The sequence below is a fragment of the Mirounga angustirostris genome, unplaced genomic scaffold (genome assembly GCF_029215605.1).
Source record: "Mirounga angustirostris isolate CCGP_5_RB_7025 unplaced genomic scaffold, mMirAng1.0.hap1 SCAF_14, whole genome shotgun sequence".
Taxonomy (NCBI): domain Eukaryota; kingdom Metazoa; phylum Chordata; class Mammalia; order Carnivora; family Phocidae; genus Mirounga; species Mirounga angustirostris.
Window position 1 is genome coordinate 56,214,929 of NW_026991722.1, and position 20,042 is coordinate 56,234,970.

A 20,042-nucleotide genomic window follows, 5' to 3' on the forward strand; every position below is an offset into this window, starting at 1 on the left:
ATTTGGAAATAAGGTCGTTACAAATGTAATCAAGTTAAGATGAGGGCATTAAGGGTGGTTCCAATAGGACCGGTATCCTTATAAAAGGGATATTTGGACACAGAGAGACGCACACAGAGGGAAGACAATGTAATAAGACACGGAGATGTTATCTATAAGTTGAGGAATGCCTGAAGTTGCCAGAAGCTAGGAGCGAGGCATGAAACAGATTCTTTCTCACAGCCCTCCAAAGGAAGCAGCTTTGCTGACACCCTAATTTTGGACCTGTAGCCTCCAGGGCTGTGAGAGAGCACACTTCTGTTGTCTGTCTCCTGGCTTGTGGTGCCTTGTTATGGCAGCCCTAGGAAGCTAACACATCTGGCAATTATGGGCATAATTATGGCATGTGATATACCTTACAACTCTTGACCTAGGTAATCCACCCACATAAATTGGATCTTTATCTAGACGATTGAGGTCAGAAGATGCTCCTGGAGTTTCACCTTGCTTGGTTTCTCTATAATTGGTGTTATATGCATCAATAACTGCTAGGATTCCTAAAAAGAAGAGACAAGAAAATGAAAATCATTTTCTACATTAAGGTAAAAACAAAGTTCACTTATAAGTTCTTTCTTTATAAATTCTTTCACATTCTGCACATTTGACCAGGGAGTATTCTTGACTATTAAAGGACACATGAAAATCCTCTGTACAAAAGTCAATGAATCCAGAATACATATCACTGAATGACAGCAGTATGTATGTGGCAGGAAAGAGAATGGATTTGATCTTTGATTCCAATACAGTATTTAATGTTACATAATACACTTGGAAACCATAAAAAAAATAGAATTCTAATATTCCCCCAGCTGAATCCTGGCATTTAGTATTTCAGAGAAAACAATGGCTCTCTATCAGAATATCATTCAAGAGTACCCAAGAAGCTAAAGTAAATAAAGACTGCTGATTTTGGAAGGATTTCTTTTTTTCTTCCTTCCTTCCTTCCTCAATCCCTCCCTCCCTTCTTTCTTTCTTTTCTTTTTTTTAAGTTTTTAGAGATAAGAGAGAAGGGGGAGAGGGAGAGAAAGAATCCCAAGCAGGCTCCATGCCCAGTGGAGAGCCCAATGCAGGGCTCGATCTCACAACCCCGAGACCATGACCTGAGCCAAAATCAAGAGTCAGACATTTAACCTACTGAGCCACTCCGGTGTCCCTGATTTTGGAAGGATTTCTGTTCCTACAAGGGTGACCTGTAACATCTCATTGCCCTTCTGTGTACTTAACTTGCTTTCGGTTTCTCTGGAAGGCGATTTTGTACCAGGTTCCGTTGTTATAGCGTCTGTCTGTAATAAGGGCAAGAGGTCCTGAACCCAGGTCAACTGTAACTTTGACTCTGCCGTGCACCAGCTCGATGGATAAAAAGTCTTTCTGTGAAGAAGAGAAAAGAGTTACCCAGGGCTATATCGTTCTCACAGATGCCCTTTCCTTTCAAGTTGTGGATGGTAGAAACCTTCCAAAGTCAAACTCCGAAAACTGGATCTGGCCCAACAGTCAGAGGTCTCTGTTGGAAACTGAAGTATCTGGGAAGACTTTCTAGAATACTACACAGATATAAAGGAGAGAAACACACTATTGCCAAAATCTATAGTAAGAGAAGTGCAATCTTTGTATCTTCTTCATTTAGATCGACAAATGGGCCAGTCCTACAAATAAAACTAGAAGATTGAGAGAAATCACCCCCACAATAGGATAAAAATAACATTAAAGTCCTGTAGATGGAATTCAAAGAAGGCCACAGTGATCAGAGTAACATGGAACAAGATAGAGGAAAGTCAAAATTTAATAACAAGTATCATTGATAATCTATAAATGATAGGATGGCTCTTTTCTACTTGGTGCTCTCCTGTATTTTGCAATGGTTCTCCAGTGAATTTATAACATAATAAATATTTAAAATGGGGAAACAGTATGGCATACGTATGTATATCTTATATTTGTATATGCTCATAAAGCAGTCATTAAACATAAATATCCTTATAGCAATTTCACTGTATATACTTACAGTGCCGTTTGAAGTGAGGTAGAGAAGAAGACCATTGGGTGAAAATGTACTAAAAAGCATAATTATATGAGTCCCCGTAGCCCGGAGCGTTCTCTCCACGACCGAATACCCACTCCCATCAAAATGGAAGGAAGAGTCTTCATTCTGGGGGCTGCAAAGCAGAGTAGATGAAACACAATCTATTCTCAGGAAGGTGCTTAAAGAGAAGAAACGATACCTTTCCTGAGGGCTTCCCCTCACAAACATTATGGTAGAGCTATTATTTCCATAATTTGATAACGGGTGTAAGTCATATCTTAAAATATGTTGCCATGAGTATGCAAGACAAATGCCAGTTGCTTTCTAAGGGAAAGAAAGTTAATGTAGGCAGTGTTCACTGTAGTAAGAAGAAAGGTCTTCAAAGGATGGATAACTGCTATAAATATTTCTACTTAGCAAGTAGATTTTCATTTGTTCTGATTTCCTTTAATGTCACCGTCCTTTCTTAATTCCAAAGCTTTCGGAGTAATTTTTTATATTAACATTTTATCACCTTCTGCTGGTTTTAAGCAATTCTTCAGCTAACCTGGAATAATGATGGAAAACAAATATGTACTAATATAGCAGAAGGACCATTTTACCAAAAAAAAAATCATTGACAACAATGAAAATCTCAAAAGCTGCAGGATGAGCTTACAACAAAGTTATTTAAAGTAGACCTCAGTACTCCTCAGGTCAGTGTGTTTTCTGGTTGCCCCCATACCTCAAAAGGCTGACTTTATTCATTCTTCAAGTACAAAGTAAGTTTACCTGGAATATATCCTAATACATTTTAAAAACACGTTTCTGGGCTTCACAGTGAAACCTGGATTCGGGTGTTTTGGGGGAGAATATGAATTTGCACTTTTCCCAGTTGAAGGCATAATACCCAAACTCAGTGCCACATCTCCAAGCAGGACATGTAACCAAACGGTGACACTGTTTCCATTAACAAAAATAGCAGTGCTTTGTGAAACCCGAGGTTTCAAATTGATAGCTTCCCACAGTCCTGCTTTTTCCAAAGATTTCGGTCTTTTGACATCTCTTAGAAGTATAACTTAAAGGAAATGCACTCTGCATGAAGAAGCTATGGCTGAATTCTCTATTATTTCATTCTGAAACCTGTGACTTCCTGCGCAGGCATGTTCCATTGCTTTGTCTCTTGGCTGGTCACAGTTTCATGCGGCTAAGCACACAGACTCTAGAACGAGACTGCTGGGGTTCAAATCCCTGTCTCCCCATTTACTAGCTGTGAAAACTCAGGAAAGTTACCTAATGTCTCTGTGCTTCATTGCCTTCATCTATAAAATAAGGAAAATAATAGAAGCTCTCAGGAAGGGCTATACATGATTTAATACATGTAAAGTTCTTAATTAAACAGTGCTTGGTACTTAAATGTTCACTCCAGTTAGCTCTGATTATTCTGCTTTGTTCAAAGTTGCCTGAAGGGTCACCATTTTGCCTATTAAAAGCTGAGCCTCTTTTTTTTTTTTTTTTTTTTTTTGTAAGAAGATAGCAGGAGGGGAAGAATGAAGGGGAGAAATCGGAGGGGGAGATGAACCATTAGAGACTATGGACTCAGAGAAACAAACTGAGGGTTCTAGAGGGAAGGGGCGTGGGGGACGGGTTAGCCTGGTGATGGGTATTAAAGAGGACATGTTCTGCATGGAGCACTGGGTGTTATGCACAAACAATGAATCATGGAACACTACATCAAAAACTAATGATGTACTGTATGGTGATTAACATAACATAACATAATAAAAAAAATAAAAGAACAGTTAAAAAAAAAAAAGCTGAGCCTCAAAGATTAAATATCTTGTCCAAGGCCACACCCAAGATAATGGAGAAACCAGGTTTCAAACAAAACTCCAGAAATCTGTCTTGTCCTGCTGTGCATGCTTTGTCCCTCTCCAGAGCTCGTGAGTTCTCTGTTCTCGAGAATGGGAATGCTCTGCTTCTGGCTTCTCTCCAGCAGCAGGGCCTGGCCACATGCAGTGGCCACAAAGAGGGACACATTCAAATGAAACCATGTTTGAAGGCGCACCTCCTGAGGTTTTGCTCCCAGGTCAATGACACTCTTCTGGGGCTTGTCCCCTTGTGGCCATGCTTCCGTTCTATAACCACGAGGCCCACAAGCCTCACCACTGAGCCCAGGTGCCTGTTCCCAGGTGGGCCACAGGAAGGCAGTTCCCGGCCCCTGCCCAGGCAAGGGACTCTGGGACAAATGAAAGCTGCACTGCCAAAGCAACCCTCGCTCCCCAGCTCTCAGCGCAGTGAGCCGTTAAGAATCACTAAACCTCTGATGCAAGCTCTCATGCCAGGGGGTCACGCCTGCTGTACTACCCATCAGCACTCGGGGCAGCTCTACGAGAGTGAGCGGGGTCCTGCGTGGACCCCGGGCCTCTGAAGCCACTTCACCTGTGCCTCCACTCGCTGCAGCGCAGAGAACCACCTCTGTGCTCCCACAGGTGTCTCTCCTAGAGACCAGGAGATGTTGGAGGAGATCACCTCCTGTGACTAACGCTGACATCGCCAACAGCTAGCAGGGGGCCCAGAACACAGGTGACGGTCTGTCCCAAAGGTCCCGACACAGCCTGTCGCAACAGCCACTCATAACTAATACAAGAATAAAGACCTGCTAATAAAAAGGCTTTTTCCATATTTAGATGAAAACTGTTAGAATCCGTTGCTTATTTTATAATATCCTTTAAGAATTTAAGAGATCGTTCATAATTATAAACATATATTCAAAGAGGAATAAAAAAGCAAAAAAAAATTTCAGTTCATTTACTTGGTAATATAAGTCAAAGGTAAATGTTCATACTGAGAAAATCATTTTTTAAATCTAAAGGACATCAATGGACCACACTAATGATCTAATAATGGCAGATTACACAAAAAGGTCAAAAGCACATTGAATTCTAATCACCAGTCTGCTAAAAGTGGTTCATTTCCTAGAATTAGTTTGTTAATTCAAAGCTAAAGTCTTCGTCTAATAAGTAGGGGAGGTTGCCTAAAATGAAGACAAATCAATTTACAAACACGGGCAGAGAGCGCCAGCTTGTCTGTCTCTGCACCTGCCACTGTATGTTCTATGGAACATAAGCAACTCTGAAATGCTGCTTTTTAAAAAGCTGGGGACCAGGTGAGTTTGGGAATGCTGCAACTCCACCTGTCCTGAGGACACGGTTAGTGCGTGTTAGCGTATTAGAGGCTCTCATGGCCTCACAATAAGGAAGTGTACTTAACTGTTTAACTAAGGGCTTCCTAACCATTTATGGTCAGGACACACCTTCTACCCCCACTTAGAAAAATGTATCTAGGGGCACCTGGGTGGCTCAGTGGGTTCAGCGTCTGCCTTCAACTCAGGTAATGAGCTCAGGGTCCTGGGAGCGAGTCCTGCATCAGGCTCCCTGCTCTGCGGAGAGCCTGCTTCTCCCTCTCCCTCTGCTGTTCCCCCTGCTTGTGCTCTCTCTCTCTGTGTCAAATAAATAAATAAAATCTTTTTTTTTTTAAGAAAAAAGTATCTATTAATATCCTATCAAACTAGTGTTCTTTTAAAAAGCATACTTTAGATACAGTAGTCAATGTAAGGATAGCCAGCTGATTTGTTCGGTACTCAGAAAAACATTTAATCAAACTTTTGATTGAGCTAATCAGTCAGTCTGGCCCTAAGGTTCAGCTGGGTGGTCAGCCCTCTACCAAAAAAGCCAGTTCCAGGAATAGGGTCAGGAGGATGGAAGTACCCGCTAATCCCTCCTCTTGGTCTGTGGCAACCTTCATGTTCTGCTGGGGGTCTCAGGGGTTGGACATGTGGTGGGAGGTTTTTCTTCTCTTTGAAGAAGAAAGGCCACATAGACAACTGACTTCCTCATTCCAACAAAAGAGGAGAAGAGCTAGCAGTCATTCAATTCCCTCATTGCTGCAATTCAAGGCCAGAGGTTTTAAAATAACCCTGAAAATGATGGGTGAAATTGGGGATACTATAACAGCTAAAGTAGGGGGACATTTTCCATATTAGAAATTTTCGAGCTCTGTTAAGTAAGTTACTCTGTTACTTTCCACAAGTAAGATTCATGATCTGGGGTCAATGTGGGGCCCAGAGTCCAGGGGTCAGGACAATTTTCAAGTTAGAATCACTAAATTGCTGGGGAAACCTCCCTGCTAAAAAAACAGCTGGAGGAAAAAGTGATGGGGAGTTCTCTGCTCCTAGAGTTCTAGACCTGGGGTCATTATCATTTTTGATCTCACTTGCCAATTACAAAACCTTGGGTTTCACACGTTTATTGTCAAGCAAATAATTCTGAGATGTCCACCTAAAAAGCAACAGACTGTGACTGCAGGAAGATCAGAGGTGAACACTGGTGCAGTGTCTCAAATTTATCGAGTATTTTCACATATATCATGATAAGTGCTCATCACCAGTGTTGGGAGGTAGGACAACAGGATTTTCATTTTCCTTTTCTGGAAGAAGCAGCCAAGTCTCCATGAGGTGAAATGACTTATTACAAAGTCACTGAGAGGGATTTGGTAGGAGAGGGAGCCTGAGAAACTGAGACTCCAAAGCTAATATTTTTTTCAGTCATAAGGCTCCAATAACCAAGCTTCTGGTCATGACTTTGAAAGCAAGCAAAGTCAAGGGAAAGCAGCAAATAAAAGGCTCAAACCTTTTTGAAATCCCAAGCTATGAGCCCTAAGAGAAAACAGATCTGACAGTAACAAAATGAAAACTCGCCCACGTTTCTAAATGTAATGGGAGTTGCTTTCAACTGATCTTGTCACAGCTCAGTGTTAATTGCAGGTATCTATCTGGACAGAGCAGCCCATTAGATGACAGAATTTTTTTTTTTTTTAAAGATTTTATTTATTTGAGAGAGAGAATGAGAGACAGAGAGTACGAGAGGGAAGAGGGTCAGAGGGAGAAGCAGACCCTCCGCTGAGCAGGGAGCCCGATGCGGGACTCGATCCAGGGACTCCAGGATCATGACCTGAGCTGAAGGCAGTCGCTTAACCAACTGAGCCACCCAGGCGCCCTAGATGACAGAATTATATCAGATGTTACATTTCTCTAATGGCAGAGGCAATCTATTGTCTTAATTATGAAAGCGCTAGAAAACGAGTCTTGTATACTTCTGGGGTTGCAGTTATTTTTTTAGAAAGTAAAACGGGGGCTGTTGAGCTCAGTGAGATTATTAAATGCCTGCTATTATATATCAATATCTGCCAAACAATGTCAGGTAGTTGTTCTCCATTGCCAAAGGCATTTAATTTCTAGGATTCTAGAATTTAAGAATGGGAAACTACTTATCTATAAAAACTGGCAGCACAAACAAAATCCTCATCCTTGGAGATATTTTCAAAATAAAGATGTACAGTGATTTCCCTAAGATTTCCCTGCGGCTCTCTGAGACAGAAGGTGGTTGGAGAGGATGTGTGATGCTTCTCAGTGGTATGATCCATGATGAAAGCATACGAGACACGGTGAAAACTACCTCTTAAATTAAGGTTAAAAATGATGCCCATGCTCCTATTAGTAAATGACCTATCACGACCGACATGACAAACTCTGTGCCACCGTGATGGGCATGTGAATTCTCTAAGCAGCTCTTGGATGTGAATGACACCGTGTAGTAAATTGTGGGGCCCGTTACCTTCCAAAGCAGCCATGGCACTTGCCCTCCCGTTCAATATAGTTCCACAGGCCGATGGACTGTCCGTTCAGGAAGGCCTCTCCCATGCAGCCTTTAAAATGAGTAACCTTCACAGCGGGAGACTTCTAATATAAACAAACAAAACAAACACAGCCACATGGATCAGGGAAAGGAATGCATTCTCCGTGCACACAAAACTCCTTCCTGGGAGCTCAAATTTAACATCCAAAGTCTGAGAAAACAACATCCAGAAAAATGGCTGGGTTGTGATCACTGGATTTTCTCCCAAGTATTAAGTGGAATCGTAGAACGAGTGATAACCAGACAGGATCTTAAAGATCACCTGGGTTACCAGGGTCCCTGGAGAGAAGCCCCTTTACAGGTGAGGAAACAGGCTCAGAGCATGTTGGTCAGTGGTGAGGGCCTGGCTGGGACTGACACCCTTACTCTTAGAGCAACCAAATCCAGGTGACTCAACTTGATCCGGTAAGGGGATAATGGGTATAATAAAATAAATCCCACTGGCTCTGGTGCTAAACACTAATCACCATTATTCTACCACTGGAGTCAGAATAGCAATAAGAGAAATTACAGAAATGAATGCAGAATACTGAATTTCCTGTTTCAGTCCTAGAAAAGAAACTCAAATAGCAAAACGGAACATTGGCTTCTTTTCCATTTATGATCTTTATTTGACAGGATCCTTTGCTTTATAAAACCAGCCCAACTCTGCAAATTGACTGTCATTAAGCAAAATAATCATCTACCTGGGATATATTCATCTACCTGGGATATATTCAATAATTTAAGCACACTAGTTTTAGGTAAAAGCAGCCTGTCAGTCCCGTTCAGATGAATGTCTGGAAAGTTACCTTGATCTGTCCTCCAAGCCCTCCAACGAACATGAGCGTTGAGTTGTTTATATCCAGAACATTCGCTGTTCCAGGGGATTTACTTGTTTTTGTTGGTGGCTTTTGAGTTGCGCTCATTTCCTTTACACTCAATGAACCAACGTTTCCAAATCTAAGGGTCACAAAGAATTGCAAAAAGAACACTTTCAGAAGTCCGAGTCTGTCAGTGTATGTACGCATCTATTTCTAGGCAGCCTCCAGCTGCTTCTGCCCATGTTCCCTGCAGCGGGCCCCCCCACTGATCTCCCTCTTCCAATCTTGCCCACCCTGCCCCCAGTTTAGTCGCAAAGCCTTGTGGAGAAGGTCTTCTAGGTCATAAATTGCATCGTGCTACCTTCTTGCTTAAACCAGTTACAAATAATGAGTCAACTCTATTTGAAACAGTCTACTGCCTTCAGTATTACTCCATTTCCATAAATAACAAAGCAAAAGACAAGAATTTCCAGCAACAACAAACCATAGTATTATGAAAAAGTAAAAATACCTAAACCTGCTTAAAAGGAGTTACCACTAGAGAGAGGTTTTATAAGGAAGAATTTTGCTTTGTGTCTGAATTTTGGATCCTTGCCTTCTTTCCTCTTCTATGTACATACCACACCTGCCATGTGGGATTTCTACTGTGTTGCTTCTCACTCCCCTCTACTGGGGAGAACACAATTTACTGGGATAGCCACCTCAGCTTTAGACCTAACATTCTAGACGTAACCAATTTTTATCTTTTTTCTTCTTTTGATTGTTGATTTTGGTGACAAAGTTTATTTCTTCTGTAATAAGGGAAAAAAAGCCCTTATTTCTATAGTTAATCTAAACCAACTATGCTTTTACTATAATCTGACTTCCCCGAAGTTTCAAAGACTATTATATGATGTGACGAACATGTTGCAAACGTATAAGATACAGCTTTAAAAAAAGAAACACTTGGAGAGAACTTTCTCTACTACCTGGTTACATAGATACTGTGCCATTTGTTGTTGTCAATCGGGAAGTCTGGAAATTCCAACCGCGTTGACCCGGAGCCCAAATCCCAGAGAAAGGCCACCTTCCCTCGCCGCATCTCCACTGCCAAGAAATCAGACTGGGGTGCGGGCATGAGCTGGGATGAGTTCACGTGCCGACTGTTTGCACGACTACCAAAACATGTTAAAGAATGAGCTCCTGGAGCATTTTGTCTATTTTTTTTTTTTTTTGTAGTTTTTAACTTTATTATGTTAGTCACCATACATCATTAGTTTTTGATGTAGTGATCCACAATCCATTGTTTTCATATAACACCCAGTGCTCCATGCGGTACGTGCCCTCCTTAATACCCATCACCAGGCTAACCAATCCCCCCTCCCCCCTCCCCTCTAAAACCCTGTTTCTCAGGTCCATAGTCTCTCATGGTTCATCTCTCCCTCCAATTCCCCCGGCCCAATTTTCCCTTCCTTCTCCTAATGTCCTCCATGCTATTCCTTATGTTCCACAAATAAGTGAAACCATATGATAATTGACTTTCTCTGCTTGACTTATTTCACTTGGCATAATCTCCACCAGTCCCATCCATGTTGATGTAAAGGTTGGGTATTCATCTTTTCTGATGGCTGAGTACTATTCCATTGTATATATGGACAACATCTTCTTTATCCATTCATCTGTTGAAGGGCATCTCGGCTCTTTCCACAGTTTGGCTATTGCGGACACTGCTGCTATGAACACTGGGGTGCATATGGCCCTTCTTTTCCCTACATCTGTGTCTTTGGGGTAAATACCCAGTAGTGCAATTGCTGGGTCATAGGGTAGCTCTATTTTTAAATTTTTGAGGAACCTCCACACTGTTTTCCAAAGTGGCTGTACCAACTTGCATTCCCACCAACAGCGTAAGAGGGTTCCTCTTTCTCCACAACCTCTCCAACATTTGTTGTTTCTTTCCCTGTCCATTTTGGCCATTCTAACTGGTGTAAGGTGGTATCTCAATGTGGTTTTGATTTGGATTTCCCTGATGGCTAATGATGATGAACATTTTTTCATGTGTCTGTTAGCCATTTGTATGTCTTCTTCAGAGAAGTGTCTGTTCATCTCTTCTGCCCACTTTTTGACTGGATTATTTGTTTGTTGGGTGTTGAGTTTGAGAAGTTCTTTATAGATCTTGGATACCAGCCCTTTATCTGTAGTGTCATTTGCAAGTACCTTCTCCCATTCTGTGGGTTGCCTCTTTGTTTTGTTGACTGTTTCCTTTGCTGTGCAGAAGCTTTTTATCTTGATGAAGTCCCAAAAGTTCATTTTTGCTTTTGTTTCACTAGCTTTTAGAGATGTATCTTGAAAGAAGTTGCTGTGGGCGATGTCAAAGAGGTTACTGCCTATGTTCTCCTCTAGGATTTTGATGGATTCCTGTCTCACATTGAGGTCTTTCATCCACTTTGAGTTTATCTTTGTGAATGGTGTTAGAGAATGGTCGAGTTTCATTCTTCTGCATGTGGCTGTCCAATTTTCCCAGCACCATTTATTGAAGAGACTGTCTTTTTTCCATTGCATGTTTTTTCCTGCTTTGTCAAAGATTATTTGACCATAGAGTTGAGGGTCCATATCTGGGTTCTCTATTCTGTTCCATTGGTCTATCTGTCTGTTTTTGTGCCAGTACCATGCTGTCTTGGTGATCACAGCTTTGTAATATAGCTTGAAATCGGGCAACGTGATGCCCCCAACTTTGTTTTTCTTTTTCAACATCTCCTTGGCGATTTGGGGTCTTTTCTGATTCCATACAAATTTTAGGATTGTTTGTTCCAGCATTTTGAAAAATGTCATTGGAATTTTGATCGGGATGGCACTGAAGGTATAGATTGCTCTGGGTAGCATAGACATTTTAACAATGTTTATTCTTCTGATCCATGAGCATGGAATATTTTTCCATCTTTTTGTGTCTTCTTCAATTTCTTTCATGAGTGTTTTGTAGTTCCTAGAGTATAGATCCTTTACCTCTTTGGTTAGGTTTATCCCGAGGTATCTTATGGTTTTTGGTGCTATTGTAAATGGAATCGTTTCTCTAATTTCTCTTTCTACAGTGCGTTGTTAGTGTATAAGAAAGCAACTGATTTCTGTGCATTGATTTTGTATCCTGCCACATTACTGAATTGCTGGATGAGTTCTAGGGGGAGTTCTAGTAATTTGGGGGTGGAGTCTTTTGGGTTTTCCACATAAAGTATGTCGTCTGCGAAAAGAGAGAGTTTGACTTCTTCTTTGCCAATTTGAATACCTTTTATTTCTTTTTGTTGTCTGATTGCTGTTGCTAGGACTTCTAGTACTATGTTGAACAACAGTGGTGAGAGTGGGCACCCTTGACGTGTTCCTGATCTTAAGGGAAAGGCTCTCAGCTTTTCCCCATTGAGGATGATATTCGCTGTGGGTTTTTCATAGATGGATTTTATGAGCTTGAGGAATGTTCCCTCTATCCCTGTACTCTGGAGAGTTTTAATCAGGAAAGGATGTTGTATTTTGTCAAATGCTTTTTCTGCATCAGTTGAGAGGACCATATGGTTCTTCTCCCTCCTCTTATTAATGTGTTCTATCACATTGATTGATTTGCGAATGTTGAACCACCCTTGCATCCCGGGGATAAATCCCACTTGGTCGTGGTGGATGATCCTTTTAATGTATTGTTGGATCCTATTAGCTAGGATTTTGTGGAGGATTTTGGAATCCATATTCATCAGGGATAGCGGTCTGAAATTCTCCTTTTTGATGGGGTCTTTGCCTGGTTTGGGGATTAAGGTAATGCTGGCCTCATAGAATGAGTCTGGAAGCTTTCCTTCTGTTTCTATTTTTTGAAACAGCTTCAGTAGAATAGGTATTATTTCTTCTTTGAACGTTTGGTAGAATGCCCCGGGGAATCCATCAGGCCCTGGACTCTTGTTTTTTGGGAGGTTTTTGATCACCGCTTCAATCTCATTACTGGTTATTGGCCTATTCGGGTTGTCAATTTCTTCCTGTTTCAGTCTTGGCAGCTTATAGGTTTCCAGGAAGGCCTCCATTTCATCCAGATTGCTCAGTTTATTAGCATATAGTTGTTGATAATAATTTCTAATAATTGTTTCTATTTCCTTGGTGTTAGTCGTGATCTCTCCCCTTTCATTCATAATTTTATTAATTTGGGTCCTTTCTCTCTTCTTTTGGATAAGTCTGGCCAGTGGTTTATCGATCTTATTCTTTCAAAGAACCAACTTCTAGTTTCGGTGATCTGATCTACTGTGTTTCTGGTTTCTAATTCATTGATTTCTGCTCTAATTTTAATTATTTCTCTTCTAATGCGTGGCTTAGGCGTCGTTTGTTGCTTTTTCTCTAGTTCTTTAAGGTGTAGAGTTAGTTGGTGAATTCGGGATTTTTCTATTTTTTTGAGTGAGGCTTGGATGGCTATGTATTTCCCCCTTAGGACCGCCTTTGCAGTATCCCATAGGTTTTGGACCGATGTGTTTTCGTTCTCATTGATTTCCTATGAATTGTTTAAGTTCTTCTTTGATTTCTTGGTTGACCCAAACATTCTTGAGCAGAGTGGTCTTTAGCTTCCAAGTGTTTGAATTTCTGCCAAATTTTTTCTTGTGATTGAGTTCCAGTTTTAGAGCATTGTGGTCTGAGAATATGCAGGGAATAATCTCAATCTTTTGGTATCGGTTGAGACCTGATTTGTGACCCAGTATATGGTCTATTCTGGAGAAAGTTCCATGTGCACTTGAGAAGAATGAGTATTCTGTTATTTTGGGGTGGAATGTTCTGTAAATATCTATGAGGTCCATCTGGTCCAATGTATCATTCAAAGCTCTTGTTTCCTTGTTGATTTTCTGCTTAGATGATCCGTCCATTGCTGAGAGTGGAGTATTGAGGTCTCCTACAATTAACGTATTGTTATCAGTATGACTCTTTATTTTGGTTAACAGTTGGCTTATGTATATGGCTGCTCCCATGTTGGGGGCATAGATATTTACAATTGTTAGATCTTCGTGTTGGATAGACCCTTTAAGAATGATATAGTGTCCTTCTGTGTCTCTTATTACAGACTTTGGTTTAAAATCTAATTTGTCTGATATAAGAATTGCTACCCCAGCTTTCTTTTGAGGTCTGCTGGCATGGAAGATAGATCTCCATCCCTTCACTTTCAGTCTGGATGTATCTTTAGGTTCAAAATGAGTCTCTTGTAGACAGCATATGGATGGGTCCTGTCTTTTTATCCAATCTGCAACCCTGTGCCGTTTTATGGGAGCGTTTAGGCCATTCACATTGAGAGTGATTATTGAAAGGTATGAATTAATTGTCATCATGTTGCCTGTGAAGACGTTGTTTTTATAGATTGTCCCTGTAAATTTCTGTTGTAGATCACTCTTGGGGTCTTTCTCCTTTTATAGAACCCCCCTTAATATTTCTTGCAGGGCCAGCTTAGTGGTCACATATTCTTTCAACTTCTGCTGGTCATGGAAGCTCTGCATCTCTCCATCCATTCTAAATGAAAGCCTTGCCGGATAAAGTATTCTTGGCTGCATGTTCTTCTCGTTTAGTACCCTGAATATGTCTTGCCAGGCCTTTCTGGCTTGCCAGGTCTCTGTGGATAGGTCTGACGTTATTCTGACGTTCCTCCCTCTGTACGTAAGGACTCTCTTCCCCCTCACTGCCCTTAAGATGGTTTCCTTGGTTCTAAGATTTGCAAGTTTTACTATTACATGCCGGGGTGTTGGCCTGTTTTCCTTGATCTTAGGAGGGGTCCTCTCTGCCTCTAGGATGCGAATGTTTGTTTCATTCCCCAGATTAGGGAAGTTCTCAGCTACGATTTGCTCAAATACATCTTCTAGCCCTCTCTCTCTCTCCACTCCCTCCGGGATTCCAATTATTCTGACATTGGAATGCCTCATGGTGTCACTTATTTCTCTGATTCTATTTTCATGGATTCTGAGTTGTTTTTCCCTGGCCTCCTCTTTTCCCTTTTTATCTATTATACTGTCTTCCAGATAGCTTATTCTCTCTTCTGTCTCAGTTACCCTAGCTATTAGATTATCTAGATTGGATTGGATCTCATTGATGGCATTTTTAAGTTCTGCCAATTCACCTTTTATTTCTGCCTTTAGAGACTCTATGTTGCCATGAATTTTTTTCTCCATTCTAGCCATTGTCTTCACAATTGCTAGCCTGAATTCCATCTCCGATATCTTGGTTATATCTGCATCCATTTGTAAATCTGCAGCATAAATCATAATCTCTGAGTCTTTTCTGTTTTGGGGGTTCCTCCTCCTAGTCATTCTGTTGATGGGTGTTTGAGGGAATGTATAGAGTCCAAATTATTGACCAGAACCCAAGCAAGATGCACCTGTTTTCTTGGGACCTTAGGGTTGCTGGCCTCTTGTTTTCCCAGCCTGTCTTCTGCGGGAGGGACCTGCTGCGCTGTTACTCAGACAACCCTGTTTGGGCGGAGTTGCCCTGCGCCCCTGTGGTGGGGGATGGGCTCAGCGGGAATCAGTCTTTGGGGCTTTTGTTCTCTGGCGCCTTTCCCTGGCGGCTTTCCGCGTCTCTTCCACGAGTCAGAGCAGAAGAGACCGTTTCCAACCCTCTGCCTCAGAGCAGAGAGACCTCAGTCTGTTCTTCAGTGAGCTCTCCAGGCCACACTGTCTCCGTTTCTGTCCGTGCTGCTATAAACTGCAGCGTCCTATGTTGTGTGCCCCTCCGCAGCGCCCCCAGTGCTGCCTCCTGGTCGGGCACGTCTCTGCCCTTTGTGCTTCTAAAACTGCCAGCTGCTCCCAATTCGCCGAGCGTGACTCCGCTGCTTGGGGTTTCCACCCCCGGGTGTTGCAGTTCACCGGCACAACCCCGGCGCACCGCGTTTCCGTCTGGGAGGCTGCAGTTCGTGTGCGCGGGACCCCGCCGGTCTGGTTTTCCACCCCGGGGGCTGCCCTAAAGTTCTTTCCCGACGCTACTGGTCTGCGAGTCTGTGCCCCGTCCGCAGTGCAAGGCTGTCACTCACCGGTGGTGTAGGATCCCCACGTCCAGGCACCCTCCCGCCGCCGTTTATCCTCTGATATCTGCCCACAGGATCACGGCTCTCCGCTTCGTACCTCAAAACCAACTGCCTGCGATATTCTGTTTGTAGAGATCCAGATCCTCTTACATCTCAGGCTGGTTTCGTGGGTGCTCAAAGTGGTCTGGTAGATATCTAGCTCAATTCCGGGGACGAGTTGAAATAGGGTTCCCTACTCCTCTGCCATCTTTCCCCCCTCCCCCATTTTCTCTATTCTTAAAAAACAAAAAACTGTCTTTTGTCTTTAAATGCTCCCCTCCCTGGAGCTGGAGCATGCCTCAGTACTAGAGACCATTAAGCCATTGTTGGATATTAGTGCCTTCCAGGAAGTTCCCCAGGAACACTTACTGGGGGTCACCAGTAGCCTAGAGGGAATAGGACTTGTTTACTGGACTTGTTTGCCCAGTCTGAGAATGCAGTGAGTTAACGTGAAATACGTAATAAGGCAGGAGCCATGAGATCCCACATCAGGGACTTGCGTGTGTTCTGTGCCTTAGCTCCCAAGAAGACGTTTCAGAATTTGTGCTTGTTAATATTTTCTGCTCTCACACCCCCAAGGGTTCTGACCCATTCCCACTGGCAGCCAAAGGAATCAGTGGTTTCCACAGGGGACTTGCCCCTCTGGGAACCACCAGAATCTCATTGGGTGGAGGAGCCTCGGTGAAGCTGGATAATTCTGATACGCCCATTAAAGTGCATACCTCCACTCCTGATAACCACCACCGAGATCCACTTTATACACCCATGGCTACACTCGGGGGCTGAAGAGTCTGCAGAAGACATTAGGAAAGGCTACCCCACAGCTAGCAATTAAGATGGCAGAGGGAAGACCCTCTCCTCAATAGCTCGGTCCTCCTCACAGGCATTCAGTTTGGGACTGTGTTTCTAATCTAATGCCACTAGTTTAGCAAAAGCTTAGTTCCCTTAGAAGGATTAGTGATTTCACCAAGGCCCTCTCTTTTTTCTCCATCAAAAAACCCCTGCCAATTCAGAAACTATAACACGCTAAGAGAGTCATTGTTGCTTTCTACAGTCCATACTCACATTGGTGCTGCTCCCGAGGTAGAAGAGAAGGTTATCAGGTTCACTTGTCTTAACACTTAGCCTTAAGGTGTTATAGTTAGCAGAAGAAATCGGAGGCTGGTAGGCCCGGATACAATCTCTGTCTGCAGACACGGCAACTTTAATCTGTGAAAGGAAAGAGGAAGTGTCCTAATCACTCAGTGACACACGTTGGCAGCACGCCAGGAGGTCAAAAGTACTGTTCCAGAACCAATTTTCACTGGTAGACAGGTTTCCTCTCCTGAGGATGCATAATGCTTTGTGTTTCATAACATGAGATCAGGCGGTGATGAAAATTATTTTATTTGGTGAACTACTTAAATACAGAAAAGTCAGTCTTGAAGTTTTAAGAGTATTTTACATAGGAAATGGTCTCGCTCATGTGAGACTTAATTCCTTAAGACCAGGAGCTTATCCAGATCACCCTGGAATCTTTACATCTGACACAGGAAGGATATTTGATGATCATGTGTCAAATACCTGAAGGGATAATCTATTTATACATCCAGGAAATATTTATAGAGCAACTTTTGCACTTACTACACGTTTCTCTAAGTAGTTGCATATATTTCTTACATTAGCTTTAAAGATTATACGTTTGTATTAATCAGAGCATTTAGAAACGTCTGTGGGGTTTACGTTTATTTGGTGACTTTCACTGAAACCAAACTCATGGCAACCGACAGCCATTTTCCAATATTGAGGCCACTCGGGGGAGGGGGAGTGGAGGGCTCCAGAACTGCTTTTTCTTAGCTAGCAGGGTTCAGGCAGATGAACATGAGACCAGAGGTCACATCTGTCCTCTATAAATCCCCAGCAGCATGTCAACGGCATATTCTCTTGAAAGTATTATTTCCCTGAAATGCCTCCCCTTTAGAGCACGACCAATGCCATGCACTATGGATGGTCGTAAACATTTTCTCAAGCTTGTACTTTTCCAGCTGGCAACTGTTCGATGCATTTAGTGACCTGGATTTGTGAGCATTTGTGTGTGTATAGGCTGTGTCACCAGACTCCTGGACGATGAGGCTCTTGGTGCGCACACATTCTGAAGAACACTTGGATTACTGACACTGGGTTGGTAAAATGCTGGCAATAATGCCGTACTCGGCCAAGGAGACTTAGATGGAAACACTTAGACCACGAGCTCTACAGCAGCTGAGCTAATAGTTGTGGACTGATGAGTCTAGGCTACAATTATAAATCTCCATAAAGACATGAGACCTCTTCGCTAACATTCGGAAACAGGTTGAATGAAGCAAAAAACAAGGAAAATGAGACTACTTAAGTATACTTAAATATACTGTCCAGGGCAGGAGAGAGGTATTTTCTAGACAAAGCATAGGCACCATAAATAAAAGTCGTAAGTGGTTACACACACACACACACACACACACAAGTAAATATACTTAACACAGATTTAAATGTACTGTAGACAAGGCTGTGAGAAATGTGGGAGATAAGAGCTGACTCAGTAGAGGTCCAGGGGCCGGCATGACAGTCCCCTCTATAGGAGCCCCCGAGACCGGGAGTTACCGAGAGCCCCGCTGTGGGAGGGTCGAGCTCCCGAGCCACAGGAGCCCACACTCACAGAAGCTGCTTGCTTGCGGGCCTGGCTGATAAGCAGTTTGATTTCTGATAGGTTTCTGTTCAGGTTCTCTTCTAATATCTTCAGAGGCTTCAACCGATCAAATAAAAGGCTGGCTTGTGTTTCTGCATCTTTCACTCTTCTTCCAGCTAGCAGAGCTACCAAGTATCAGGTGGCAAGAAAGATGGCAGCAGGGAGGAAACAAGAGAAGTGAATTATTTATTATTACCAATGCACTGAATAAAATATAATATCCTAATGATCAGATCCTTGAAACTTTGGTAAGTACAGTTGACCCTTGAACAACTCAGGGGTGGGGGTGCTCAACCCCCATGCAGTCGCAATGCTGCATGTAACTTCTGACTCCCCCAAAACTTCACTAGGAATAGCCTACTGTTGGCTGGAAGCCTTACCAACAACGTAAATTGTCAATTAACACGGTTTGTAAGTGACATGCATTACATACTCTATTCTTACAATGAAGAAAGCTAGAGAAAAGAAAATGTTATTAAGAAAATCATAAAGAAAATATATTTTCTGTATTATATTTATCGAAAAAAAATCTGTATAATGGACCTGTGCCGTCAAAACCGATGTTGTTCAAGGGTCAACTGTATATGAAGAATGCGCCAGCAGCATGCCCTACCCAAGGCCCTTCTCTTGTTTTATAAATGCAAATCTCGACATCAGTGCATTTTTATTCCTTAGGGATGCTGTTTGTCAACAAGACCCCATGGTATACCAGGTCAGGTGAAAATCTCACAACGCGGACATTCCCACTGGGAAGGGAGACCAGGACGTACCGGTCATTGAGGAGTCCTGTAGAAGTCTGTTAGTTTCTCGTAAGGTGGCGTTAACCCTGGACAGGTCAGTGGATGTATTCAGCAGCTTCTGGCTCAATCCCACGACATTCTTTAGAGTGCTTGCTGCACTCTGATTTGCAGATGTGGCCAGCTCTTTGACTTTGGTTCCTCTGTCTCTGGCACCTGAAATAAATTTAAATGCAAGCATGCACCCCTGTGATCATATATGGGGAAACCATAAACCACAATAAATGTAACTCCTCATGGAAACATGTACAGTATTTCTTATGGGCTACTGAGCACAAAATGGGGCTTCTGGCTTTTAATGGCAGTAGTAAGACTGCATGTCCTATGCCTTACTGCTCCCTCTTAGGGACAAATGAAATAGTTTTGGTAACAATCCTCTGTATTGAAATTTCAGTACTTAGTGAGATCAACTGCTAATCGCCATGTTCTCAGGGTCTTAGATGTTAATAAGCTAAACTTCTTTATTTGGTCTCCTTTCTATCACTCCCTTCTCATATTCATTAAATACCTTATTCAAATCAGTCCATGTGTGGATAAGAAGGTTGGGGAATTTAAATTTGTAGGTAGGTTGGGCATGTTGTAGGCTAGAGGAAGTGGTATTTGCCCACAATGTCAGCTGACTGCTAGACAGAACAGAATAAAGACTAAATGGTCACTATGGATAAAGTGGAATTCAGTTATTTTAGAAAATCTGGGTGATGCTTTTTTTTTTTAAAGGCACTACTATTCATGTTTAAAATATCCAATCACAAACAGGACAAAAACAAACACTAGAAGAAGCCGGATAAAGGGTCTACAGGTTTCTTTTTACTCTTGCAGCAACTTTTCTGCAAGTTTGAAATTACTTCCAAATAAAAAAGTGTTTTGTTTGTTTGTTTTTTTAAGGGGGTAGGTTGTGGGGGGAGGAGTAG

At 42.3% G+C, this 20,042-nt stretch overlaps 1 protein-coding gene across 1 annotated transcript in view; it reads right to left on the bottom strand.

Annotated features, from left to right (window-relative positions):
- LAMA1 (laminin subunit alpha 1) overlaps positions 1-20,042 on the bottom strand; it is a 164,226-nt gene that overhangs the window by 18,326 nt on the left and 125,858 nt on the right. Inside the window, exons 43-51 of the mRNA XM_064578796.1 lie at positions 19,105-19,287; positions 18,305-18,459; positions 16,696-16,839; positions 9,566-9,699; positions 8,586-8,736; positions 7,714-7,838; positions 2,042-2,192; positions 1,265-1,407; positions 395-538 (exon numbers count right to left, since the gene is read on the bottom strand). Of these exons, the coding sequence (XP_064434866.1) occupies positions 395-538; positions 1,265-1,407; positions 2,042-2,192; positions 7,714-7,838; positions 8,586-8,736; positions 9,566-9,699; positions 16,696-16,839; positions 18,305-18,459; positions 19,105-19,287 (1,330 nt within the window). The remainder of the gene's footprint in view (positions 1-394; positions 539-1,264; positions 1,408-2,041; positions 2,193-7,713; positions 7,839-8,585; positions 8,737-9,565; positions 9,700-16,695; positions 16,840-18,304; positions 18,460-19,104; positions 19,288-20,042) is intronic.